The sequence below is a fragment of the Coffea arabica genome, chromosome 2c (assembly GCF_036785885.1).
Source record: "Coffea arabica cultivar ET-39 chromosome 2c, Coffea Arabica ET-39 HiFi, whole genome shotgun sequence".
NCBI lineage: Eukaryota > Viridiplantae > Streptophyta > Magnoliopsida > Gentianales > Rubiaceae > Coffea > Coffea arabica.
This window is the reverse complement of record NC_092312.1, coordinates 22,616,238-22,637,924: the sequence shown is the minus strand read 5'-3', so window position 1 is coordinate 22,637,924 and position 21,687 is coordinate 22,616,238. Positions and strand designations below refer to the sequence as shown.

Here is a 21,687-nt window from a genome sequence, read left to right as displayed (position 1 = left end):
TTTTACTTACTGCATGCATTGTGAAAGACAAAAAGGAAAAAAAAAAAAAACTTGATTTTAGAAAAGGAGAAACAAAATAGTACTTGGCTTAAAATTGTCTGTATTGATTATTGGTTCTGGTCTCCTGCATTTGTTGTTTGTCAATTGTCAATCAGAAGGCTGAATGGTCTGTCTGGGCAAATGTCTTGTTGAGAAATAAGACGTACATAATGTGATTGGTCACGGAATAGGCAAACATCATGTATAATAATGCGGCCAAAATTATGGCTTATTTATGACTAATCAAGCTATAATGATGTATCCCGGAAAGCCAAAACGCGGAGATTAATGTCCATATATAACACATGCATGTGTCTCCCACATTAGTTCATTAATCAGCTGATATCTTTCTTTTTTTTTTGCCTTCTAATCAATTTGGGAGAATTGTTAATCTTTGTCATTAACTTGTTATAATGTGGCAGCGTTTGCCCACATATTTTCACACTTGACCAAATGGCTCTCTAAAACTCCATTGCCCAAATGGAGACTAGGAATAACATGCGTGTACACATGAATGGATTGAGGGAATATCAATCACGTAGCTCCTGATTTTTTTTTTTTTTTTTTTATTGTTATTGTTATGTGATCTAGCTATTGTAAAGTTATAAGCGGAAAGGATCTAAAACCATGAAAATGGTTGTAGGAAAAAGGGAAGACAGGAGCCGTGCTCTCTTTCTTTCCTTCTCTTTCTCTTTTCAAGTTTCATCAAGCTGGAAAGGATTGGTTAGAATGCTTTTACCACCAAGGTGATACTGAGCATATCAATCTTTTAATGGATGGTTTTCTTTTCTTTATGGTTGGTTCTTTTTTAAGTTCTTGATGCCTGACCAAATACTGAATATATATATAGAAAGAGCAAAAAGGTGCACGAAATAACATGTGGGAAAGTAATGCTGACTCACAAATAAAGATTTGCATGTTCCCAAAAGAAAAGAAAGCAGCAGAATGGCATTATTAGAGCACATATTTGCCGATAAGAGATGCTTAGCAGATACCTATGAGCCAGGGTTCGAGATACAATCTGCTCCACAGGATTTTCGATACTTAAATTTGAGTATGTATCTAACTTGAGCATCAATTTGAAGTACTATTAGGACCACACTGTACTAGAGTATGTAATCACTACAGAGAGCACAGGAGAAAAGGTGGGAATTAACTCAAATGGCCGATAGTTTATGAGTCAATATATCCTTTGCAAAAAAAAAAAGAGGCATTGGATATACACTGCAGAATTAGTGCAGCAATTATGTTTTTGAACTTAGAAAGGTTACTTCATGAGAGAAAAGCACACCAGCTGAGGAGTATATAAGCCTGTGCAAAACTTGTAATTGCAATCAGGCCCTTTGTGATGAAATCAAAGTTGTTCATTTTAAATTTTACCCCAAACTTGATACACTAATCTTCACAATCAATAGAAAGCTTGAAATACAACTAGATACTATAATCTATTATATTTTGGAAGTCAAGGTTCTCAATTTCTGACCCCTAAAGGAGATAAAGTACTAGTGACCTTATCTCATGTGCAGCTGAGCTTCCCGAAATATTTGTCATGTTATAAAAGCCAAAACCATTTTTAGTCTCTATTCCCAATATTATCCTTTCCTCTATTTATACGCATCTTATATTCAAATTCAAAATTAGAAATTTGGAAGATGAAATTGAGAAGAAAAGTACAAATATTACAATCAAAGTGTTATTCTTAAAAAATCGAATTCTCGAACAGCGACAAACATATTGGGACAGAGGGATTACTGCTCTTCTGCTTTCCTATGCAAGACAAGGATTTTAAACAACCTTATAATTAAAGCTACAGAGCATACAAAATTGAGAATAGACTTGAAGAAAGGGATGCGAATAATCTTTTGGAGCTATTTACTAAGAGGTATCCTTTCATATGACAGTAACAATTGCCTATGGAAGCCAAGGTTTATAGTGACGTACAAATCAGCGGTCCAGAAGCCAGTTAATGTGTGGGCGCATAACCTTTGATCAATTTCATGTTGGTCCTATGCATGCCATCTTATTAGTAGAGTAATCAAACAACGGTAAAAAGTGAAAGACAAAAAATATTGTATAAACTCGAAATGCTTCTTGAAGGGCAACATCTAATGTGTTCGAGTATATGTAGCCCTATAAATTAAGTCCTATTTGTGGCCTTTTTTTTTTTTTTTCCTTGGCACAGGATTATCAAGTTTTCAATCTCTTCTTTCATTTTTTTTTTCGATTTACCCTCTTCAAAAGATCCCTATTGAGAAAAACTGTTAGCTCAAGTATTTAAAACTATGATTCCGTGACAGTTGATCGACTATGTAGCACTTCATTCCCTTTTCAATTAGTGATGCGATATCAAAAATAATAAAAAGAAATAACAGAAACAATAAGAGTAAATTCTTTTCCTCAATCTTATCATTTGCCCTCAACCTCTCTGTTTCTCAATTGTTCCGTATCCGTTCATTCTCTCGTAGTCAATCTATCTTCTTACTTCCAAGTGAACCGTTAAAAAAACTTGATGAAGCATTGCGTTGGCAGTAATACTTTCTCTACAGAGTTTTTGTGAGTCGCACTCCTCTCTCTCTGTCTCTCTAACAATGCTTAGGCCACAAGTCTATCTAGTCGAGGACAGTTCCCATCGCCAGTTCAGACGGGTTTTAAACATGTTGCATGGAACGAAAGGCCTATAATAACTGATGGAGACACGGAACTTTGTCCTAAACGGACAACTGGAACTGTTGCTATCTCTACTCAAGATAAAGAAGAGGTACATTTTTAACCAAGTAGACGCTGAAACAGATATGGAGCTATGGATTCTCATTCACTCGGACCTTTTGTACAGTGACAGTCCCAACACTATTCAAGGTGAACTACACGCAAGAAAAGGAAAAGGGGGGGGGGGGGATGGACGAAATGAGAATAAAAAAGGGGAATCTGAATTAGCAGCGAAACGCAGAAAGCAACATCAGGATATGGACGAGCGTATGGAAGGATCAAGCACAACATAATTGTCTGGACTCGTTCGACGTTATATGGAAGAAGATCCTGGTAAAATATGATTTGCAGTTTCTCAGGAACGGGAAGTAGCACAAGAGATGGCTCTGCAGCTATAATTTCAGTTGGTTCTTTGGCTAAGTTTAGAAAGTATTCAGACGTGATTGACGAATATTTAAGAAATTCTGCTAGTTTGTGATATCATTTGAAAAGTATACGCGTTAAAATCTCTTAGAAGTGCATCTTGCCAATAACCCCAAAAGCTGCTAACGAAAAAGGAGGAGGAAACACCTCCAAATCCCGAAGTTGTTTATCCATGCGATCGAGTAGGATGTAACCAAATTTGCTACTAGGACTGCTTGCGAGTCAAGCCCCGTTTGACCGAGTTCAAGTAACTCGATGCATAAACCAAGTCGAGCTCGAGTCTCCATTTGTGCCGCTCGAGTGTTCGTCAAATAATTTGATTATTGGTATATTATTTATATTTTGTTTATTTTGATTTTGAAAAGACTAATAAGGATTTATGTTTTACGTAATTTAACAAAAGTGTTGTCTACACAATAAAATTCATAAATAGCAAAAATGCAATATTGTAAAAGCTAAAACAAAAATGAGGATTTTTGATAATTTACTATTAAGTTTTTGAGCTGTTTTTCAAATTTTATTTCAAGTCCACAATCTTGTTAAGGCTCGAGGCTAACAAGTCTGAGTTCGAGCTTGAAAATACATATTGTCGAGTCGAGTTACACAATTTTCTGTTCTCTCGAGTCGAACTTGATTTCGAGTGGCCTTGTGTAGCATTGAATTCGAGCTTGAGCATAACAGTATTTAAGCTCAACTCAACTCTCTAACACCCCTACTCACCACAAATGACTTAACCCACCAAGCAACATATAAAGATGTAGTCGTAACTGCAGTCAGGAGTTCAAATTCTTCCAGTTGCTTTTAAATCCGAAGAATGTGTAGTAGCACAAACCCCTTTATTAGTCTAGAGGTAGAGTCTATCTCCCTCTTGTCCCCTATCAACTTGATGGGGAGCTAAATTAAGAGTAGTGTAAACATTGACCATTGTGACCCGAATAAAAAGAGACAAAAGGACGCAATGCAGAATAGCTGTTCACCTACATCAAACAGCCATTTTTCGCTGTGCTCAAGTGGATTCGTGCTGTTTGAGGAGACTGCAAAACAAAAGATACAGAAACCGTAGTAGAGTTGGCATTAGATAAGTAGATACGGCATTATCATGAATGATGGAACCAAACCCTTTTATTTATCATGCTGCACCTGAAAACCTGACATCTACTAGAAAGTTGCGGATAAACTAATTCTCCACAGCAAACAAAATAAAGGGACGAGGGGAGGCCTCTACAGCTCTGCCCAAAACTTGGATGTTCAGTATTGCTGCCGTTCTCCAGGAAGTAGAAACAATGGCTTGAAAGAAATAGAAGACAAGTGCCTACTGATTTCTTCTTCTTCTTCAGATAAACAGCTGTTAATTGTTTCCGATTTTAAGAGTAAAAATTTAAATGCAGATAAAAGTAAGAATAATTTTATAAGACAATCATGTCAAGCGGACAACAATTCCAGAGCAAAAATTTTGAATGAGCAAAGGAGATTGGATCAACAAGAGCATTACATAAGCACTTGAAACAGATCAACACAATCATAGCCGGACTCTACATCCAAGAGAACCAAGTGCTTTTGTTAAAAATTTGATCCCGTCACTATTCAACAATAGTGAAAGCCTTTCAAGCAAACCCCAAAATAAAGATAGATCCACATTAATTGCCTACCAATGAAGCGTACTACATGTAAGATGCATAAAAAAGGCTCAATTGCCCGATATTACATCAAAATCAGAACTAGATGCATATATAGTTAGTGTTATGCCAATTCTATTCAAAATCAACAGATTACCTCCTACAGGCACTTACAAACGTTCCCTTGACCATCACATCACATCTTCATAATGCATCAGAGAGGACGTCCAATCTTCATCCTAAATCAACACAACTTACCCGTAATCACCTGCATTGCAAATCAACCATGCTGATAAACTTTATCATGGTGCATCAAGGAAGTTCCAAAAATAAGGAACGGTACAACTGTTACCAGATTGAAGTTCCTGGAACCAACAAATGCGTGAGAATCGAGGACTTTACAGTGTCATTTTCCACATGAAGGACAAGCAACAGATACAAATGAGATACAAATCTTAAACAAAGCAAGTTTTGAAAAAAAAAAAAAAAGGGCAAGCATTAGCTGGAAAAAGAAATAATTTACCAGAATAATATTAAGCTTGGACCAAAATCTTGACCATGATTGCGTCAATCACATTAGACTATCAAAACTATCAACGAATACAGCCGGAACTTTCTTTGAGGCTTAGCATTGCAATTTTATTAAGCACATCCGGCCAACTATAGCCTAGCACCATTATCGCAATTTGCAAACAACTGATCAGAAGGACCTGCTTGCTCCCCGCATTCAAACGAATAAAAAATATGGGGAAAAAAGAAAGAAAGAAACTACAGTAACTAAAACTGTGGCCTAGAGAATCAAACGGGCAACTGCCAATATACAATGATAAGCCAGGAACTTATGCAATGTCCAGCTACACTTCTCTGAGAAATCTCTGATATCAAAACACAATCTAGCCTTTGTCACTTAAATTTCTCAAATTTATGGTCAGATGTAAACAGGTTTTACATCATTAGCCCCAAAACTCACTGAACATACTGGGCATCTGCGGTGACGCGTCTCAATAATCTTTTGAACGCAGGAATTGCAGAACAGATGATAGCATTTTGCTATAACAACCTGAAATGAAACCAAGAAGTTAGTCCTCAAACAACAAGAGAAAACAAGAAAACCATAAAATTAATTATAATTACTCATCCACTTTGCAAAAGCAAATCTTTCCTCACATCTTTTATCCTATCTATTGACCAAGATCCTTGAGACAACATTTTGTTTACTCATGATTCAGATAACCTTAAAAAACACATGGAATATGAGATCTTTTGTTTCTGTCTACAGTTCAAAGTTCAAAAGGTAAGCATACACATTTCTTGTATCAGTCAATACCAAAAAAAAAAAAAAAAAAAAAAACCAAGCGCAATACATGGATTGGATAACCAAGCTGTCCATATTAGAGGATGGGCCCAGAATCAAAGGTCGCATAACACAACTAATGACTTGAATCTATGCTGAATCTTACTAAATTTAAGCAACACAACTAAAGACTTATTTAATGCTCAATCTTATTAAATCCAAGTCCATCATGAAGCAGTGAGAACAAAATTCATAAACACAAACTAGAATGACAGTAAATTCTTGTTTTGAGTGAGTTGTCAAACCTAATTGATGCTTGAAACCTAGACAGGATGAATATATAATGCCATAACATAGAAAACACATTGTATAAAGCTTGGCTTGCCCTCTGCACATCTTGCAGCAGCAACAAATGTATTAATCCAAGAGATCATCTGTGCCCCACATTTGATCAGTAACAGTGCAATCTAATGAAATGCAATCCTCAAAATGCTCAATAGAGGCCATGCAGCCCTATACTAGACAGAATCCAGTAGAGGTGTCAGGTGTGGGAACATCTCCAAGCATCAGATTTGATAATTTTATAACATGAGGATACGGTGCCGGAGAGTGGGCAGGGAAGATAAGCAGCACATATCCATCCATCATTTGAGATATATATTTGAAAACGCCCATAGACTTCACTAATTTTTCTTTTGTGTGGGTACCTTCTTAGCAAAATAACCAAATAAAATAATTTTCGCAAGGTTGTGTTAGTTGGTCTAGGAACAGATTATAGTAGACAACACAATAAGTTATCTGTGAATGCCTACAAATAAACCTAAAAAAACGTGTGCAACTTCAATAGAAACAAGAGTTGATTATGATGCTTCATAATTAATCGGAAGTGATTAATATTAGTCTTCAATTAGAGACAGATATAGCAATCCTTTCACTCTCACGTCACCCACCAGGCATATAAATCTCAAACCAATAGGAGTCTCGAGATTTCTTGTCATGTTGCAACCTTACACTGCCTCTCATTGCAACACTACCTATTCAATGTATGCTCGAGCATCAATTTTATATATGAAAGTCGAAGTGCCCACTGATGCATGCTCAGATCTGCTATGGATTTACACATAGCACCCATGTCATTTCATGTCAACAAAGGTACGCCACGGTAAAGTGTCAAGTCCAGGCAACAAAACCAGCCTACTCTTTTTCCACAAGCCAATCAAGACCAATAGCAGACTAGCTTAGAAAAGGTAAAAAAAAGAATAAAGAAGAGCAATACCTCTTTCCGCCTGTCAAGACAGATGCTGCACTTAAGTATTTCCCTGTATTCTCTGACTTCCTGCCGAAGTTTATCAACGACTGATGACCCCTCTACCTGTGATTTGAGACGAGAAACTTTTGACCTAGCAAATTCTAGGTCTTCTTCCTCCCTCTTCCTCTTAAATCTAGCCAAAGAACCAGCATTCAATAAAAAAAGTAGTCAATACCAAATGAAAGTTCAAGTCCACAAAAAAGCAGGAATGAAAATGGAGAGTAACGTCTAACCACCTTTCTCTCTCTGTCTCTATTTGCACCTCAGCAAGATCCACACGGTTACTGTCAACCTTCGGCTGTGAATCTTCTATCGTTTCTCTCAGTTGCTGTGCTGATTTCCGGATGTCTATTACCTTCTTTTGGTTATTTTCAAGAGAAACTGTAAGTTTCACCCTGTTTTCTGCCAGCCTCTGAACATGATCTGAGCACATTTTTAACTGCAAAGGAAGTAAAACCACTTGAATTTTTTTTCTATTTTTATTTTTTGAATATCCAATTGACACTATATAAGAATAATTGCCTTTTTCTTGTTTATGGTTACTGAAACTACATTACCTGGTCCTCAAATCTTGCAACTTTCAGATTCTGAAAATCGACAGAAGTATTGGCTTGCTGAATTGCTCTCTCTATAGCCTGTTTCTCCATGAGCAGGCCATCCCCAAGCTGTCTTGTTCGCACTCCTCCTATAACAAGCTGAGATAGAACCCGTTAACACTAAATAAAATATAGATACTAATATTTATAATAAGAAAACTGCACATATTGCTTCGAGAAAATAAATCATGAGAAGATGTCCTTGAAAAGAATATTTCGCTAACCATGTTATCGGACAAGTGAACATTTGGATAACACAATGAGAGGTCCAAGTGGAGGTTTAAGTTAAGCACTCAGAAATATTTGCAGCAAAAAGCAAACAAACATTCCCAGAAGGAGAAAATTCTCAGATTAAGGAGGAAGAGAGTCTAAATTAGCACAACAACAATGTTGATCACAAGTCAAACTGTACTTGGCGTGTCCTGAACAAGTAATAACCAGCTGAATATAGCTTTTTGTATTTTAAAGCTATAAGCCATTTTGAGGGGTTCTTAACTGAACACAGTTTCTACTTCAGCTCATCTTAAGGTGAAAAAAGCTGGTTCTGACCAACTACAATTCTCTTTTAAAAGCAGCTGCTAGCTTTCCAAAACATTCAAAATAAATCAGCTTAAAGAAAACAGAAGCAGTTGTGGAAAAGCCTATAATGTTCAGGATAACCGCATTATGACTCATCCAATCAGCTCAGTCAACAGAAGAAAAAATGTGTAACAATTTCGGATCAGCAACATAGAAGTTCACAAAAAAGTCTAGCCGTTACTTCATAGAAAGTGTTTGCTTAACCAGTCATCGCACTCCGTAATTCTCTATTTAGCATTCATCTTTCCACAAAAAACTACTTAATCTCAGGGTTTAACTATTATTGAACTCAAAATCTCACCATACATCAATTATTTCCAGGTACAAGTTCCAAAAAAAAAAAAGTTATCATACTAAACTCTCCTGCTTTACTTATGCGATGAAAAATCTTTTTGTTGAAAAAGACGTGCAAAAAGTTCACGTTTCAAGCACTTAACTTAAAAAAGTAACAAAGTAAGCTCATTCCAGAAGTTTGAAGTAGGTGATTTTCAAAGGCTACAATTATCAACATTAAATAGATCCCATCTCACACAGTACAAATAAAAGAAAAACTACAAATAAGGCTTGGTTTATGGTTTTGCTTGACTAATTACCTTTATATTATAGTCATCCCTCTCTGTGATTTGCTGCAACAACTGTTGGTTTTGAGTTTGCATATCATCATAGGCCTGCCCAATAGTCTGAAGCACAAGAAACGAATATTTTCAATATCTACTTTGGATGTAGAGGATATAAGTGCTTGTGCTATGACACCAAAGGAATAACCTCTATCTCAGAAAGATAGGCGTCTGTCTCTTCATGTCTGGATTTCACAACCCCAGAAAGTTTTGATTCTTCCCTGTAAGAGCATCAAACTGACAACCTGTCAGGTTACTGATTGACATAAAAACATAAATGGTAAAATGCTAGAAAAGTAAAATTATTAGAGGTTTTCTTCATTAAGTGTATATGATCTTTTAGCAGTTTGATGCACATTCTTAGTAATGAACAATTTTTGATATTTCCAATTACTAGCACAAAAAAAGGGCACAAGAAACATAGCATCAACCATAGCCAAAAAAAAAAAAAGGTAAACAGACTTCACCCAAACTTGAAGAAGTTAAGTTCATCATACCTTGAAGAAACATGGTATACCCAAAAAAATTAATAACAGAAACCAGGTAAGAATGGAGCATAGATGTTCAAGTTAAATTTCATCTTTCATATAGATATACTACATTACGTTATATTGGCTCTCAAAGAAGAACCATAGATATTCTTGGCTCATACCATACCATGGTAAATGATTTACAATCAACATTTTACATTACCATACCATGGTAATTTACAGTCAACATCACCATACCACGGTAGTTTTCCAATAACAATTCACACCGATGATTCGACGAGGAAGGACTTCTCAAAGACAAAACCAATGAATCTCATTCAGCTAACCAGTTCTCAGATAATATGAAATAAGAAAAGCAAATCACATTAAAGTAAGCGTCAACAGGATATAACAAGACCTTTTAGAAGCCTCCTGCTTCTGTCTGAGCTCAGCAATTTCAGCTTCAGTGGCAGCTAGCCTTTGCTGGGATGTAGCCTCAGCTTCAATAGCAGTTTTAACTCGCAACTCCAAGTTGTGTTCGTCAAGAGAGGTCTTCAGGCTCTGTACATGAGCCCAAGCCTTATATTCAGAATCTCTAGCTTCAAGGACATCCCTGCACTCATTTTAAAGCAACCACACGATTTAACGGAAACCCAAAATAATACCACAAGGAGGATTCTAGCCGGGTATGTTTCACAAAAAACCAAATGGATCTTCTAAATGTAAAATCAAGCATAATCCAAACATCCACTAGGAACAGATTATACACTGGATCACCATGTCGCTTAGTTGCTTAGCAACGCAAAGGTCAATTCTGGACCATTAGGGTTTCCTCAGGCATATCATCAGAATGGTTAACAATGCAACCATACTACATCAATCATAAGCAAAGGGAAAAAAGCCATAACTTAATATTTAAACCAAGATATAGAAGAAATGTATTTTGTCAATTAAAAATTGGCAGGAATCATACTAGCATCCCCGTGATAAATTCAAAAATTTGATATCATATTTCATTCGTCAGATATCAACATGCTATCCTTTCATAGAATCCCTTGCAACAGAATTCACTTACATGTACAAATTATGGGCTGAAAACAGTAACTGGCCAACCATCTACACCTATAGATTTTCAATTCAACAAATTATTGTAATGGAAACAGCAAGTTTCTCACTTCGCTTATACTCACAGCCTGGTCAGACGACAGCACAATTTGAGACCGAGTACCATATTCAGGGCCAAACACTGAAAATTTTCTTATAATAAAGGACCAGAAAAAGCATTAAAAAGATAACCTGTACCCTCTCAAACAATCATGGGATCTAGCAAAGACAAACTGTTAACAGCCTTAACCCACTTATAACAACACAGGGTCATTGCAGTACTGATTCCACAAACTACTCCTGCAGAGCTACCTCATCAATTACATACTCGACAATTTCTGTGACGCTTCTATAGTTACCATCTAGCCCCTATATCATTGGCAGTAAGAACATGCAGGCAATTGACAGCATAGCCATCATTGTTAAGATATCATGGGTTCTAGAAAAGAAAACTCTCACAGCCTTAACCCATTTTACCGACACGGGCTCTTGGCATGTATTGATTCCATGAACTAATCACCGCAAAGCTACCTCATCAATTCATACTTAATCTATCGGAAGCTCCAACATGCTACCGTCTAGCCCTAACAGCTATAAGAACATGCAGCCCGATAGACAGCATAGCCATCATTGTTTAGATATCATGGGTTCTAGAAAAGAAAACTCTCACAGCCTTAACCCATTTTACCGACACGGGCTCTTGGCATGTATTGATTCCATGAGCTAATCACCGCAAAGCTACCTCATCAATTCATACTTAATCTATAGGAAGCTCCAACATGCTACCATCTAGCCCTAACAGCTATAAGAACATGCAGCCCAATAGACAGCATAGCAATCATTATACAACCAACTATAGAAACCCTAAGAGAGAGAGATTTCACATTGATCATTTGAAATATTTATTGAAAACCAAAGTGGCCACTTGTATCCTCGTTTCATTGACAAGAACACTAATCTCGATGAGTGCAATCTGATTTTCATCCAAACTGATGCCTTAAGCCTTAACACTTGACCTGCCTGATCTCAAAAGGAGAAGAACTTTCAGTTCTCTAATTTTATCAATGAATAGAAGTTACCATCAGAAAAGCTGACTTCTGATAAAAAGCTAATGCAGAGAAAACCTCCAATGTAGTACAATGAGATATAAAAAAATGAAAAGTAACTCATCAAGACACACTAACCTTGAAGTAATTGATTCACGTCTATACATTTGCAAAATGAGTTTCAATTCCTTATCACTCTCCTTCAAATCATGGACCTGCAACAAGAAACTTTCTGTTACATGCAACAAGAAATATTTGTTGAAAAGGAACTCCACAAGTTCTAGAATATGAATGCAAGTATACCTACTGTCCAACCTCAACTCTTTCCTTAAACTTGAAAAGCAACATCCCATTAACCAAAGAGAAGAAACTTATTTTTCCAAAACTCATTGAAAGAGAAATATACGAGGTATGCATAAATAAGCGGGGAAAAAATGAGGGAGAAAGTCCCCCAAGGAGGTTGCAAGCATAAGCAACATGTCAAAAACAAACTAAACGCGAAAACAGAACTAAAAAACCAAAAGAAACTGGCAATGAAGATTAAGACTAGACTCGATATGATTCTCTACTGATGTTATCTTCCTTTTTCTCCTGAAAAAACTTGCCACAATTACTTTATCTCCATTCTTTCATAAGACCATCATGGCTGGTAGATTTTGCATTTAGATATCAAAGATATATATCATGACAAATATGTTTCATACATTGCCTCTTAATTTTAATTATCTCTCACCCTCTCACAATTTACAACATCAGGATGGCTGCCCATTTCAGATCAAGATGGAAAAACACCCGCCCAAAAGCCTCTTTCAATTTTTGTATTACTTTTGAACATTCATTGTGATGAACAACACCCTCATCTTTGACCATCCACAACATTCCGGAAAGTGCACAGATTTTCACAAACTAATGGCAGATTTCAAGACCCTTCATGGAACTAAAATTATTCAATGATGTGAAGTTTACAGCTCAAAAGTTCCTTCAATTAAAACTGTTCCTTCGTCTCTAAGCAATATAAAAAGTTAGATACCCCTCTCAGTAATCCACCTTAGACCAAGACTACTTGCAATTCCATTCCTGGATCCACAATCATTTAGTCATACAAATAACCAACTCATCTCAGGGGAAAAGTAATGTAGATGAATAAGCTACGATACATACTTAAGATTGCAAGTAGTTTTTTTTCCTTTTTAATTTATGAGTACGTGTATTAACATTTTTCATGCTTACATTCCTTAACATGCCTCTTCCATAGACTTGTACAACACTATAGGTCTGTTTGGATAGCATAATTTAGGAAAAAAATATTTTAAATATTATCCTCGCATCAAAAACACAAATTCCAAGAACCTTTTTATCTCAAATATATCACATCACAAAAGTGCTATAGTATTATTCCAAATAATCTCATATCCAAACACACACTATGTTTTTCTTTTTCTATAATTTAATATCTGTTTGGAAGCTCCCCAGTAATTCAGTAACTCAATTCACCAAAAGCACCACATGTTAAGGAAGGTTTACTACCATGGTTATCTCCATAATCAACAACACACCGGTAACAACCACCTCATTTCAGACGATCATATATTGCAACTAAATCATTTGCAAAGTTCCCGTCAGAATTAGTTTGTTAGTGTTTCTTTTACCACTTTTAACGAAAAAATTAGCTAACAAGAGAACCAGAAACATATATTGCAAGAGTACAATAAAATCACCGGGCTATTTTAGAAGCATCGACCAAATCTAAACTGAATTACCAAAAAGTAAATCAGGCAACAGCATCTTTAATGAAAAATATTCAAATGTTAGGCCCAGGACAGACCCAACAATTAGCACCAGAAATCACACAGCAGGAATATATTTGGCCCAGACATATTGACGAAATGGAAGTAAGTTTGACATAATTTACAAGAAGATATCTTACTACGGCCTGTAACTTTAGAATGCTAGCGGCTTGCTCAGCTGACCTAGCAGACAATTTTCCCAAATGTTTGGCCTACATAAATGCAAGGCAACATATAAAATTCAACGATCGGTAAATTTTGGGGTCCTTGCGCATGTGAGGGGTAGGAAAGTACAAGACTACAATGTAATAATAGCCACCTTTTGCTCAAGAATACTAGACAGAGATTTAACATCAGCACGTAGAGTATGAATATCAGTAGCTGTCTCTTTGTATTTACTCAGCTGACTCTGCATATGGCCCATTTCCACAGGAAATGAAGAAACCAAAGCTTTGAACTTTGCAATGATTTCTTTTCTACCTGAAAGGAATGAATATCAATCAGAATTATCTGTGCTGTACAAGACACACCAATCACTGAAGAAATGAATTTCATAGAAACAATGGATGCCTCATACTGGGTTCTCTTAATGCTTCTTCCAGCTTGACTTCAATAAGATTTTTTTCATTTATATACTTCTGTATCCCTTTTTCCAGCTCAGTGATCCTCAAATCAGCAACAGAGGCAGATCGATGGTTAATATCGAGCAATTCAACTCTCAAATGCATTTCCTTTTCCCTCCAGGCCAAATTGTCTTTCTCAACCTAATAGTCAGAACAAGTAAAGAACCAGAATAAGAGCAAATTCCTCTTGATAAAAAACGGAAATGAGATGTAAATGAAACTACCGACCAGCTACAACCTGTAGTTTCTCATAGAGTGCTTGATATTGGACTATATCTGCTTTAACCTTCGTAGCTTGATCTTTCAAAAGGAGATAAGCTTGTGAAGAGCAAATTGACTTGATATTTTTCAAAGTGTTCTGCTAAGATTAAAATCCATTCATCAGTGAGTACAATGGAAAAGAGCAAACCAACAAGATCAAAATTTTGCAATTTCTTAGTGGAACAAAAAGCCAGCAAACCTGCAAAGTGGATAAGTGCTTCAATACATCTATCCTTTCTTCATGAAGACGCTTCAGTTCTAATAGCCGACAAGACGATTGATCCTGATCACATATCAAATGAGTCAAATATAATTAACCAGTTGCCCAATACCACACGTCATATAGAAAGCATGGTGGATTACCAATAAGTTGCTAAGTGCTGACTCCATGTCCTGCAGATCCTTTTCTTTATCTCTGGACTTGTCAACAGCAACAGCCTTATTACCCAGATTAAGGATGGGGAAAATTGGCCCCTTTCCTGCATCTTTTTCTGCTTTTAGAACTGCTAATTGATGATTACTTTCCTCAAGTTCTGCTATAGTACTTTCCAACTCCTCTTTACATAGACAAACAAAAAGATGAATCACTACAAAAAAGATTCGTGACCAAAAAGATATTTTACATGTATCCCTGTAACTATTGGTTGAAAGGAAACAAAAAAGAAAAGGAGGAAATCATTTTATACAAAAAAGAAATAAAGTTACTTTAATAGCCCTAACTTATGAATACAATGTTCCCAACAATCTATATGGAGTAGGTCACAAGATAATCATAAACGAGGAACAACATAAAGCCAAAAAGAGCTATTCATGGTACTCTCAACATAAATAATCCATCAATGCCATACCACAAGGATAATCAGAAAGAAAGCCAAGTATAACTGTAAGTAAACCGCTTGGATGAATCAAAAAGATCTTGGAACATTGCCAACAAAAAAGTGAAAAACATCTATATCTCCATGAAACAGACAAAATGCACCTCTTAAATGCTTCAGTTCAGCTTTACTCTTTGCCTCTGAATCCTTGTGCTTTTGCAGTTCAAAAGCCAATGATTTGTGCTTTGAATGAAGATTGCCTATACTCATTCTTACATTCTTAACTTCTGCCTGCAAGTCTAGAGATGTCCTTTGCCGGTGTGATCCTGAAGTAGAGGGAGACATCTAGTCTTGATTAACACATTAAACCCTGAAAATTTTGGTAAAGCAACATGGTTGGATTATCTTCAAGTAAAACAGTACATAGAATTTATCTTACCATCTTCAGAAAATGCACTCAAAGCTGTACTGCATAAATTATCCTTTAACTTCCATTGATGATCAACGGCAGCTAGAATTGTATGCAATGTGTTCCTGATCTTTTTGCTGTCTTCATGATTACCCTCTTCTGTATTGTTTGTGACGTTACAGGTAGAACTACTTTCAGTTGCTCCTGTCACTAAAAGCCGGCTTAACAAAGCATCATCAGGTGAAGCATCCCTTGAAGAAAAGGTGTCACTAGGAGAAGAACCACCGCCTAAGAAAAGGAACAATGCACATCAGCAACAGCTTTGTTATGTATGCAGCTCAACCACTCAAACATCAAAGCAGCATACATGAAACTAAAGAAGATATAAAATTAATTAAATCAGAAACATAAGCAGAAAGTTCATGAAAAGAAATAATTTATTTTCATTCTCCATGAACTGTATCACAGAAGAATAAATTAAACTAATACATAACCCCAAAACAAAAACCAAAAAAAAAAAAGAAAATAATAAGCTCTCGGAAAACATGAAAAAGTACTGGAGACAAAGCATGAATTTCTGGTAAACAGGATATGCTATTTAGTAATTCAATAATATGTGGTGCAGATGTCTGTCTGTTTTTACAACATAGAGTGGGGGTAAAGAAGGCAGTGAGAGGTATGCAACAGCAAAAAATTTGCCAGGGTCGGTATCTGATGGCATGGTTTTTAATTTACTATGGCCAATCCTCAAAGCTCAGCAACATTAACCATTTGGAAAATATCACAAATTCTAAGAGCATGACAAGCACCTTAACAAACAAGCAAGTTTGAGAAAAATACATCTCAACCCTTATCCTAAATTGGCATGTTTGAAACTTGAAACAACCTGAAACAATATACCTGAAATCAATCTCTATTACAGATCGAAAGAAGGTTATTAGATGACACCTGACAACTGTCCATTCAAATTCCAAGTTCCTGATCAAACTATTACACGGCAGAATATTCTTACAACCAACAAGTATTATAGATTATGAGATGCTAAACAATTAGCAATACTGAATGGGGACAATATTTGAAACAACTATGAAGAAGGCAAAAGGAAAAAGGGAAAGATACCATTATAAGGCAAAGGATTTGCACCATCTCTGACAAGTAGATCTTTGACACCTCGCTCACATTTCGCACAGTCATTTGTGTGTATAGAATGTGATTCCAAGTCCTTAACAGTCTGCAAGACAGAAGAAAAAGAAAAGATTAGAATAGGAGTCAAACCTTACCATCTAGAGTCCAGACATATGAGACATAACACTGGAAAAGTAGTATCAAGGACATTAGATAGATGGATACCTCTTCCCAGGAATTACTGACAACTGCAACAACGTTCTCATATGGCAGTTGTTTCACCGTCAGCTTACCAATTTTCTCCTTGAAATCAATAATCTCGATTTTCTGTGCTTCTAATTTCTCAACGAGCTTCTGATTTTGAAATTTAAGCACTGCCGCATCCAGCTATATGATCGAAAGAATAAAGGACAATAAGGAAGACCATAAACATCTGCCAAAACAATGAATAAACAAAGGTGCAATTGGCAATTTACAAGTAAGCAAAAGTTATTATGACAATTACCGCACATGCCATGTGAAATATACAAATAAAGTGCCCACACGTAATTATCTATATATGCATATGTATACATGTGGCATATGCATATGTATACATGTCTAGGTGTTTGTGTTTGTTTAAATACAAATGTGTACATATATACACGGGACAGACTTCCCCACATTAAAGTCCTCAAAACTTTAACTGATTGAGTTAACATATAATGCATGTTAGAGGACCATATTGGAACAAACAATTAAGGACAGAATTAAGCAGTAGCATAAGATTCTCTTCCCCTCGTTTTTCTTCCCTGTGTTTTTCAGGGCCACAGGGTTGCAAAGCAAAATCTATAAGGCTGATCAAGCTACATTTACACCCTAAGCAATCCTAATCAAATTCACTTAGATTAGCTGGGGCTTCAATTTTACCAATTCAATAAAGCATAAGTTCTATTCAAGATTAGATTTTTAAGGCACAAGATGGCCAAGAATGCTCTACAAGTTCTTTCTTCTTCTATATTAGTCATAAGACATTCTTTATCTGTTCAAACCTAAAAATTTCATTCATAAAAAGAAATATTCCATCTAATTTATTACTTAAAGCCTATTAAATGCAGAAAGTATAGGTTACACACAACTTAGAAAATATGCATCTACAACAGAAAACACTCAAAAGGACTCCAGATCCTGGTTCACAACATCTCGGTCAGTATTTATTTTCTCAAGCTCTAGCTCCAATAATTGAGATAACCAAAATCAAAGCCACATTTGACCTTGAGCCTGGAAAAATTCAATTGCAGATAGGGCCTTAAACAAATCAAGCCCAACAATTTATTCAGGCTCAATTCTTTGCATCCTTTAAACCTCACCACCCCTTTAAATCATCATTTTAACAACAAAAACTATTCGGCAACATTAAATAAGTGAACCTTGTACTCCAACTCAAGAATGATTTCTGAGGGAGACTAAAACTCCATGGGGTGGAAATTCTGTCAATGTGGGGGTCTTTGTAATAAATTTCCAGCATAATCAGTAAGACATCTATGACCGAGTATAACTGCAACCAGGATTAGTTGCCAACTGAAAATTTTATGTTCAGCACTGAACCAGAATGCACATCTCTGATATACAAATGCCTACCCAATACTCTCCACTGAATGCATAGAGAAGAAAAGAATCCCACATGTCCTCATGCATTCCTCCTCATATGCCCCATAAATGAAGATCAAAGAAGAATATGTAAACTTAAAAGGTGAAAAGCAATAAAAATTGCATACTAAAGCCAAAACATATTCTACTGTTATTAACGTACAAGTCCTGGATACTAGCAATATCATTGTTTATGCAAATAGTATCATGCAACCTAGCCCTAAACAAACTTAGCCTAGATAAATAATTAAACAGGAAACTTCATTGGATAAGAAACATGGGTCGCAATTCCACGTCTTGGATTTAGCAATAACAATACCTACAAATATGGTTCTACGTTATAAGCAAAACTACAAGGGGAGAGGGATGTCTATAAAGTTCAAAAACAGGTGATTGGGATACTCATGAACTGTAAAGGAGGAGAAGAAAACACATGGTAACAATAAAAGCCAAAAGACACACAAAATGCTAAATGGGTGGGAAAACGAGCACCTATCGTTGACTTGAATTATAAACAACATAGACTGAAACTTGAATGTGCTTTGCAGAATAACAGCAAAGCTACAAGAGATTACAAGGACTCCTTAACTCACTCAATTGGGAAAAAATTATTCTCAACCTCAAGAAAACTGAAAACTGGCCATCCGTTTTACAGCTTCCAGAACTATGCAAACAATAAGTTAGAAGGATCCAAGACACAGCTAAATGTCTGTTTCCAGTTACAAGGTAGCAGAGGACCCCACAAGAAAATGCTCATCACTTGTGAGGATATTAAATTTTTTTAAAAAATGCAAACAAACAAACTAGCCCCTTTGCCCAAACAAATTCAGCTTCTTTAATATAAACAGAAATCCAAAATTGGATGCTTTGAAAGCAAGCTTCAATTACTAGCTTGAGCTTCACCAGGTTACATCATAAACAAATTTCAATGAACACAGACGAATCCAACATTTAATGCTTTCACACAATGACCATGGCAAAGGACAATTGTGAAACCACTCTCAAGTGTATTATATCACCAATCCATTAGAGGTAACCAGAAGACTAATAATCCATGTCATCAAATCAAATCCCACAAATGGCTGAATTCATGATCTCCAAATGACCAGTCTTCTATTTTAAATTCAAGTCATTATTTTGCAGCTATAGTATTGGGCCCACAAAAATGAAATCCAACGTAAAATAACTCCCAATAAGCATAATGTCAACATTCGTTCACTGAGATCTCCAACCAGCATTACATAAATGCAGTAGCATACTAAATTTAAAGCGATTACAGCAAATCTTCATGGTAACTCATGCATCAGAAACAATTCCAAACTCATGCAAATGACAAGAAGAGAACCAAAAGGAGTAGAGTAGAACACTAAATGTAATTTTGACACTAAAGAAAAATGAAATTACCTTTTAGTGACTAAATGTAATCTTGACACCTTTTCCACTAAATTTTTTCATGTTTCTGAAATTTTCTGAAATAGAAAGGATCTGGAAAATATTTCACTCTAATTTCAAACAAGTTCTCATTACTTCCTGAAACAAAAATCTAAGGAAATGGCTGTTCACAGCAGGCGAATCAAACTTGTCAGCAACAACAATCAAATAAATCCAACTCATGCCATTTTTGGTAATGAGATATTTACAAGGAGATGCTAGCTTCATAACCAAAACCCCTTGTGTGCTAAAAGTGCATCAATCACATCAAACAATATTTCCCTGGCCAACAGAAACTGGTTTACAGCCTCAGCATGCAACTCAGCATTAACATCCTTTCAATAAATGTGATGTCATAACATCTGCTACTATTCTATCGCACCACTACCAAAAGCAACTGTCGAGGTCAAATCATTCAAGATTTCCCACAGATGATTTCCGAACTGTCAGGAGTAATCAGATCAGGAAAAAAAGAGCTAAGAAGCACATCTAAATAAATTTAATAGGGACAAATTTTATAGCCTCCCCCAGTGACTTCAATGGCAGATGATACTAACCAAGCAACACACAAATTGAAAAGTTCATCCAGCAATTCTCGCTGACTAGCAACAACAAGGCAGCAAGATTTGGAAAAAGAAAACAAGGGGGAGGAGGGTTGCTCATTCCAACCACTGAGAGTATTCAAGCTAGCAAATAGAGAAGCACACAAAATGGAACTTTGTGCAAACCCTATAACAAGTTCAATCGAAACAGCAACTTGGCATACAAAATTTGAAAAATCAAAGAAATTCCAATCAGATTTCGGAAGAAATTTTGCAACTTAACATAAATATCATGCAAACCCCAAACTAAATTTAGTCTAAAATCCAAATAGTCAAAAAAAATTTCAAGAATTTAAGCAAAAAGAGCCAGAAACAACCCAAATTCACTTCAAAATCCAGCAAAATCAAGACCTTTAAACAGCCAAAAAAAAAAAAAAAAAAAGATGCCCAAATAAAAGAAATGCATAAATTGTAAAAGTTAACCTTTTTATCCTCAGATAATGGCATAAAAGGATGCTTCTTGGCAGCAGCACCAGTAGGCGATATGGAGCTAAATTGACGCCGCTTTCTATCTGCTTCTCCTGTGCTCCCCATTATACTCTTAGAAAATATCCCAACTGAAAACCCTAGCAATTTCTAATAATTTCCCCTAACCTAAAACTACCATTCAACCACCCAAAATTCACAAAAACCCTAAAAAGTATTAAACCAAATCAATTAGATAGATATAATTCAAACCTATATGTACCTATCTTTACACCAAACATATATATACATGCATAGGTTACCTATGACTGTCAAAACTTCAACTTAATCCAAATTTACTACAAAAAAAAAAAGGAAACAAAAAGGAAAAAAAAACGTAGGTTTCTGAAGATTAAGTGCTGTCAAAAGAATAAGCAAAAAAGAGGAATTTATATTTTTGTAGCCTTTCTTTTCATCTGTGTCCTTTCTCTTTCCCTATCTCTCTCTACAGAGAAGAGGTCGTCTAAGAAGTGAGAATCTCTCTCTCTCTCTCTCTCTCTCTCCAAAAAGGATTTGATATATGGAAAAGAAAGACAATTTAAAAAAAAAATAAAAAGGAGGGGGGGTTTGGGGAAAAAAAACGTATTGGAACAAGAAGGGAATTGAAAAATATTCGGAAGGGTAAATTTGTCAATCTGACCAATGGGCCAAACCTTACGAACTGTTCGCTTGATGCTGTTCAAGAAATCCCAGTAAACGAAGGACGGCGATCACGTAACATGTTGGGTATGGAATATCTGT

General features: G+C 36.0%; 1 protein-coding gene across 3 annotated transcripts; it reads right to left on the bottom strand.

The window, feature by feature from the left end:
- Positions 1-4,690: 4,690 nt before the first annotated feature.
- On the bottom strand, positions 4,691-21,482 carry LOC113726842 (E3 ubiquitin-protein ligase BRE1-like 1). Of its 3 annotated transcripts, none has more exons than XM_027250734.2 (21): positions 20,905-21,482; positions 17,045-17,206; positions 16,814-16,925; positions 15,725-15,982; positions 15,450-15,611; positions 14,834-15,057; positions 14,670-14,753; positions 14,448-14,567; positions 14,164-14,350; positions 13,906-14,066; positions 13,727-13,798; positions 11,938-12,014; positions 10,068-10,262; positions 9,328-9,400; positions 9,156-9,242; positions 7,945-8,082; positions 7,624-7,826; positions 7,355-7,520; positions 5,308-5,844; positions 5,137-5,180; positions 4,691-5,052 (listed from the first exon to the last, which is right to left on the bottom strand). In XM_027250734.2, exons 1-19 carry the CDS (start codon positions 21,013-21,015, stop codon positions 5,713-5,715), a joined length of 2,724 nt encoding a protein of 907 aa, XP_027106535.2. In that variant the 5' UTR covers positions 21,016-21,482; the 3' UTR covers positions 4,691-5,052; positions 5,137-5,180; positions 5,308-5,712. The 3 variants fall into 3 exon arrangements, with proteins under 3 accessions (XP_027106535.2, XP_027106536.2, XP_027106537.2); XM_027250735.2 differs by having other exon boundaries at positions 5,137-5,149; XM_027250736.2 differs by having other exon boundaries at positions 14,834-15,027; positions 20,905-21,481.
- Positions 21,483-21,687: the final 205 nt, after the last annotated feature.

Bases quoted from the DNA above. Each gene is read 5' to 3' on its own strand.
- LOC113726842 (XM_027250734.2), bottom strand. From the start codon at position 21,015: ATGGGGAGCACAGGAGAAGCAGATAGAAAGCGGCGTCAATTTAGCTCC. The intron at 15,612-15,724 runs GTAAGATAAATT...CCTCTACTTCAG, and splicing joins GAGTGCATTTTCTGAAGATG to GATCACACCGGCAAAGGACA. The intron at 8,083-9,155 runs GTAATTAGTCAA...GTTCTATCTCAG, and splicing joins GGGATGACTATAATATAAAG to CTTGTTATAGGAGGAGTGCG.